This window comes from Pteropus vampyrus, unplaced genomic scaffold (genome assembly GCF_000151845.1).
Source record: "Pteropus vampyrus isolate Shadow unplaced genomic scaffold, Pvam_2.0 Scaffold49, whole genome shotgun sequence".
Lineage (NCBI taxonomy): Eukaryota > Metazoa > Chordata > Mammalia > Chiroptera > Pteropodidae > Pteropus > Pteropus vampyrus.
Window position 1 is genome coordinate 102,646 of NW_011888830.1, and position 6,645 is coordinate 109,290.

Below are 6,645 nucleotides of genomic sequence, written 5' to 3' on the forward strand. Positions count from 1 at the left end.
TCTACTGAGTCCACCCATTCAACTGCTAATCTCATTCAGAAACACTGAGAAATAATGTTTAAGCTGGGTACCCCATGGTCAGTCAGGTTGGCACATAAAATTAACCACCACAGTGTGACTGTTCTTATATCATATGTAACAATAACAATTGTTACACAGACAGTAATCAGTTACTAAGAACAAACTAACTATGAGCTACAAAATCAAAGAACGGCCTTTGAGTCTGCTATTGAAAGCTCCGCTAGGTAGGACTGTATTATACTCCAAAGAGGCAATATAAATGTGAGGCATTTCAAGTAGTTAAGCAAGCCGTAAACAACAGCGTGGTGGCAGTGCCACACATCCATAAATAGCACCACTAAGGAGAAAAAGAACCTAATTGGACTCAGACCATTTATTATACTTACACGACAGCAAAAGCAAGATCAACGTGATGTCTCTAGTCACAGAGGTCAGATAAACATAGGTTTATGCGTGGTGGGTCACCTTGCATTGACACACCAACTTTAAAACTCAGCCTAGCAATTTCAGAGATATGCAGAAGCCAGCAACTAGCTGTACCCTAAGGAGGCGAGGGGTGGGGGAGGCAGAGCAGAGAGGACAAGATGAACAGCCCTCCTCTCGGCCGAAACTGGGGAAATGAAAGGGAAACAGCTACATGAGAGTCTCCCACAAGACGGGGAGGCCTGGAGGAATCGCAGGGCGCTCTGCCCAGGCGCCGGTCGGACTGCAGTCAGGCCTGGCCTCCGTGGCCAGGTGGGGACGTGGGAGGTGGTCAGGGGGCCTTGGCAGAGCTGTCCTATTAAAAAAGATAAATTTGAAAGACCTTAAGTCAGATGGTAATAAGGTCAGTCTGAGACATCTTTTTTATTTTTAATAAATCATTTTTAACTTTTTTTTTTTTTTTTTAGGGAAAAGTCCTAATGTCAGGGGTTTCCAACCCCCAGGCCACAGACCGGTACTCTTAGGAACTGGGCCACAAGGCAGGAGGTGAGCGAGCAAAGCTTCATCTGCATTCGCAGCCACTCTCCAGAGCTAGCATCACCACCCCAGCTCCACCTCAAATCATCAGGCATTAGAGTCTCATAGGAGAACCCGTCCCTGGTGCCAAAAAGGTTGGGGACCACTGCTTAATGTGATATGATACTAGACTTTTGATTTTCCATAGGTCCTAAAGAGCCAGCACCAATTTTGGAAATAAAATGTCTATATGATATGAAATGGGCTGCAAGTAACTGTCAAAACATGCCATATGTATTTTACATATACAGGCCCTATAATTTTAGGATTATTTAAAGTATATATGTAAATTATATATAAAATATGAATTAAGTTATCATAGAATTTTTTCTGAAGCAATATGAGAACAAGTGATTGAGAAGCATTTTTAAAATAGAAATGTACACATGTGTCTGTGTATCTGTATTAGGTGAAAAAAATGTAAATAACATTTTATTTTGTTCAATAGTATTTATTGAGCATCTTTTATGTGCCAGGGAATGTGCTAGATGCTAGATATGTAAGAAGGGAGAAACGATTTTTCTTCCTTTCCTTCCTCCCTCCTTTCTTTCCCTCTCTCCTTTCCTTCTTTTTTATTCAACAGATAACAGTATTTATTGAATTCTAAATGTTGAGGTTAAAGTAGTGAACCAGACAAAGTTCTGTTGCAGGAGACAGCCAACAAACCAAGTAAAATATGCAGAATGTCAGATCATGACATAAATAAAGCAGGGAAGGGAGGAAGGGGGCGCTGGGGTGGGGCGATAAAAGGCCTCCCTGACAGGTGACATTTGAGCGAAGACCTGGAGGGAGGTAAAGGACTGAACAGTGCAGACCCCTGGGAAAGAATGTTTGGAGGTGAAGGCCCTCAGGCAGGAGTGTGCATGCCTGTGAGACCCGCAAGGGGGCCCGGAGCAGCAGGAGCCCTTTGCAGGAAGGTGAGAATGGGAGGGGAGGAGAAAGGAGATGGCTCCCAGCTGGGAGACCAGACTTACTGAATAATACTTAAAACTTAAAAGATTGGTCAAGGCTGCTGGAAAAAGAGCCAAGGTACAAAAAATGGTTCCCTTTCTTTATACCACTTGCGAACAGATTTAAAAAATTAATTTTTTTTTGTAAAAGCCTCCATGTACATCATCATCAAAAATTATCAAGTTACTTGGAAATAAATCTACAAAAGATGCACAGGACCTTCAATGGAGAAAATTAGAAAGCTTTATCTGAAAACATTAAATAAGACAACAAATTGAAAGTGATAAATGAGTCGCGAATAGTAAAACTGTCATAAAGGCATCATCCTACCCATCTCCACCCAAATGATGTAGAATTTCAGTGCGATTCCAAGAAAAATTCAAATTTTTTGTTTTGTGGAACTTGACTTATAGATGTTAAAACTTATATACAAGAACAAAGTGCCGAAAACAACCCTTCCTGGAGAACAAAATAGGGAGGATTTAATAATTAAAACAGTGTGGTGTAGGTGGATGAATAAACAAATAGAGAGCCCAAAAAACTATTCTACAATTGCTATTTGTATTTTCTCTTAAATACACTCTAATCAGATGCCCCCACCACTGCATTAAAACTCCTCTTACGGCCATCAGTGATCTTGACAGTGACCGAGATCCAATCATTAATTCCCATTAATTCCCAGTCCTCTAACCTGACATACTTTTTCACCTGCTATGCTTTCTTGACTTGGTTTCCAGGACAGCACATTTTCTTGATTTTTCTCTTACTTCGACGGTCGCTTCCTCTCTGTCTCCTTTGCGTGGTCTTCCTCTTCTCCCCAAACTCTTAATGCTGGAATTTGCCGTGGCTCAATCTTCAGTCCTCTTCTCTTTCTCCTCTATGTACATTTCGATTTATAGGACCATCTAGTCTCAAGTTTCTAAATACCATCTCTACGTTCATGAGTCACACAGTTATATACCCAGCCTAGACTAGACTTGGGTAGCCAACTGACTACTTGACATATCCACTTGGATATCTGATATCTCAAAAGTAACATGTCCAAAACTGAACGTCTGACCTTTGCCACCCACCAAACCTACTCTGCCTATGGTCCTTCCTATTACTCAGGTCAAAAATCTTGGAGTTATCCTGACTCCTCTTTTTCCTTCACAGCCCATATGGAATCTATCAGGGACTCCTGCTGACTCTACCTTCAAAATATATCCAGAATCTGAAATCTACTTCTCACTACCTCCACTGCTACCACTTGAGTTTGGGAGCTCCATAAGTTCTTCCCTGGGTTATTATTACTCTAAGGATCTTGCTTCCAACCTTGTTCTGTAGTCTATTTTCAACACGGTAATAAGAGTGATCCTTTTAATAAGTAATTCAGATCATGTCAGTCCTTGCTCAAAACCCCTCAATTGTTCTGTCTCACTTCCACTAAAACCAATGGCTTCATGCAAGGCCTTATATGATCTGGTCTCCATCTCCTGTCCCTGGACCTCTTCTCTTACTACTCTGCTCTGGCCACATTGGCTCCTTGCTGTTCCTCCTGCCTGGGAATCTCATTCCTTAGGGCCTTTGTGCTGGATGCTATCTTTTCAAGAAAAGCTCTTTCACAGGGATCTTCCTGGCCAGCTCCCTCATCTCCTTCAAGTTTTTACTCAAATATTGTCTTCTCAAAGAGACCTATCCTGATGACCCTATTTACAATATTAAGTCATCTCCTCCACCCATATACCCAAGGCTCTCCATTCCTTTTGCTCTGCTGTTTTGAAAAATCAAAAGTCGTTCCAAATCGGTAACTTTCTTGACACTGAGTTTGTCAGTTCTTTAATCACCTTGTTCCTCCGTGTTTCTATTTAAATGAAAAGTCAGAAATTAACTTCTCACATGACCGGGAAATGCAGTTCCTCTTTTTTGAAAATTTGATCAAATGTGAGGCCCAATCCCATTCTGTGTGTCTGCAGACTTGGAGGGACTTTAGGTTTGTTCCCTGGAGAATGGGGTCAGATCGAATAGGTGTGTAGTCCTGTCCTTTACCATAATCGAAAACTAGTTAGCATGTGTTCGTAAGGTAAGTGTTTTTGCTTTATAAAGAGAAGAAAAGACGCAAAATGTCAGCCTTTTTCATTCCTGATAACCTGTGCCTAGAGATGAGTGGAGAGACGTGGGTGGTCTGAACAAATGCTGTCAACCGTCTAGGTTTCTAGGAATTATCGAGAGAACAGAGGTATAGACAAAAAAAAAGGAATCCCCAGGGAGGTCCGCGCCCTGGGGAGACCTCTATAAATTTCCTGCAAACAACCTCTTGAGAAGGAATCAGGGAGCGAGCCAAGAGAGCAGAAGAACTCATTTAAATTCCCTTCCCTTCGCCTTTCCTGTTGCAGCGGCGCGGGCAGCTAACCCCTGCGGGCGCGGACTCCAGGGCTGCCGAGCCTCACCGCCCAGCCCCGCCCCCTGTGCTGGCGGCCAATGGGAGCCGGCCGTGCGTGGGGGGCGCGGCCAATGGGAGCCGGAGGGTGGGGGCTCGCTGCTCTTTAAGGAGCGGCGGGAGGTGGGGGTCCCAGGAACCGAGTGTCAAGAGTGCGCCAACGGCTGGAGTGTCCCCACCATGTCCCTGCAGGTGAGCCAGAGATCGGCAGGTCGCCTCGGAGGGCATTCTCTCGGGAGGGAAGCGCTCAAGGGGGCGTGGGGCCGGCGTGACGCCCTCCAGGCGGCGGCGCGTCTCGGACCCAGCGGCCCGCGTCCTCGCCCCGACCCCCCCGGAGCGGTCCGGGGTGACCCCGAGGACACTCCCACCCCTTAGTGAGTGCCCCCTTATTGCAGTGGAGACCACAGTGGTGTCATTTGTTGACGACGGGCCGGAACTCCCTATGGCAACTCTTGTGGAACCCCGGGGAATGGTTAAACGCAGAGCAGGCACAAGCCCCAGGGAGGGTGGACCAGGCGGCTCCGGGAGGACGGGGCGGCCCCGCTCCGCCACTCTTTCCTTCTTGGAGACGGAGGCGAGGGCGGCTGGGGTCTCACCCGCTCCTCTTCGCTCCTGGGTACGTCCGGGGGTTCTCTTGGTTAAGGACAGACTGTAATTTAAAAATCCCGGTTTTTTTGACATAACGAAATAATCTATGTTCAAGGGTGGAAATTTTGAGGAAAAAGAACAAAGTAAGTAAAAATCATCAGGAATTTCTTCATCAAGTGATAACCACTGCTGACATAATGGATGCTTTTCTCCTATATACGAGAAATGTGTGTGCGCATGTGTGTGTGCACGCGCGCAGGCATGTACATGTACACGTTCATGTGTGTGGGTATATGTGCACACCGATTATGCTGTTATGTTTATACAGTTTTGTTCCTGTACGTAACACTATGTTACGAGCATGTTTCTCATTAAATATTCTTCTAAAATACGATATTTTAAAATATCTGCTTACAGATTTTATGGAATGAGCACGGCTCACTTCATTAACCATTCTTCAGGCAATATGTTAGGAGGGTAAAGACACATACTCCAGAGTCAGCGGGGTTCAAATCCAAACCTCACCCCTTCTTAGCTGTGGCATAGTTACTAAACCCCTCTGTGCCTCAACTTTCCTTATCTAAAAATGGAGGAAAGAGACTATTAAAGAGTAAATGAGCTGCATGTATAGAACATTTAAAACAGTGCCTGGTGTGTGCTAAGTGTGTTCTTGAACATTTAGGTATTTTTTTCTTATGTATGACATATAATTCATATTGAACTTTCCTTCCAAAATAATCAAATCTTTCAGTGTCAGACCTTCCTTTTTAGCTTAGTGCTTCATTTTGTTTTGTTTGGCAAAACAAATAGGATTTCTAAACAGCTATAACCTCCAAATTTTATTTAAAAATTACAATGTGTTTACTTCCACAGCAAACTTTTTAGGCAAGCAGACAGACAGTCACATAAACTGGACACATTTCTTTCTTAGATGCAGACACTAAAAGGCAGACTGCTTTTTCTAAAAGATGCAGCTTTTTGTGTCTAGGGAATTCATGATTTTGCAATGGGAACAAAACTAACCCCTTTCTCTCTACACCCACGTTTGAATAACATAAGAACTGTGCAGTTCCTTAAGTGTGAGAATTTTTGACCTTGTCAATTCAATTCCTCAATGGGAAAGAGTTGCTCACAAAGGCATTTCACCCCCATGTGTGGGAGGACCACGTTCTCTGGCTGCAGAAAGTAAAGCTAGATTAGGTGAGAGTCACCCTCAGGGGCTGTCTTCAGCAGAAGCCAGGATGGTCAGTGCTTCTAGGTGGTAAGAGACAGATTCCAGGCCCAGAAAGGCAGGATGTACTTACTGGGAGTGATGGTGGTGACACTGAGGTCACTGCTCCACCAGGAGTGCGGCCGGGGGCCTTGTGGTGAACACATGAACAGGAAAAGGTCTGGGGAGAGACCCAAAAACAGTGAAGAATCTCCATCGTATTTGCCAGCAAAGTGATGCACACATGCATTAAAGCAGGATGCGGAGGACCTGGCTCCCGAACAATCAGCTTGGTAGAGGCTGAAATTCCTCACTGACCACAGCGAGCCCCGCTCCTCAGCACAGAAACATAACTGAAAGTCCCTTTTGCCCAAATGCTTTGGAGTTAAATGTAAACAGTTGTACATTTAAAAGCTGTTTCTCATCTATGACAACTTTCAGCACCCACCTAATATTT

The 6,645-nt window shown here is 44.4% G+C and overlaps 1 protein-coding gene across 1 annotated transcript in view; it reads left to right on the forward strand.

Moving 5' to 3' along the window:
- The first annotated feature begins 4,486 nt into the window (after positions 1–4,486).
- The window catches only part of ACBD7 (acyl-CoA binding domain containing 7), a 9,179-nt gene continuing 7,020 nt past the window's right edge, over positions 4,487–6,645 (forward strand). The window contains exon 1 of the mRNA XM_011359577.2: positions 4,487–4,582. Within this exon, the coding sequence (XP_011357879.1) occupies positions 4,571–4,582 (12 nt within the window). The 5' untranslated portion in view covers positions 4,487–4,570. The remainder of the gene's footprint in view (positions 4,583–6,645) is intronic.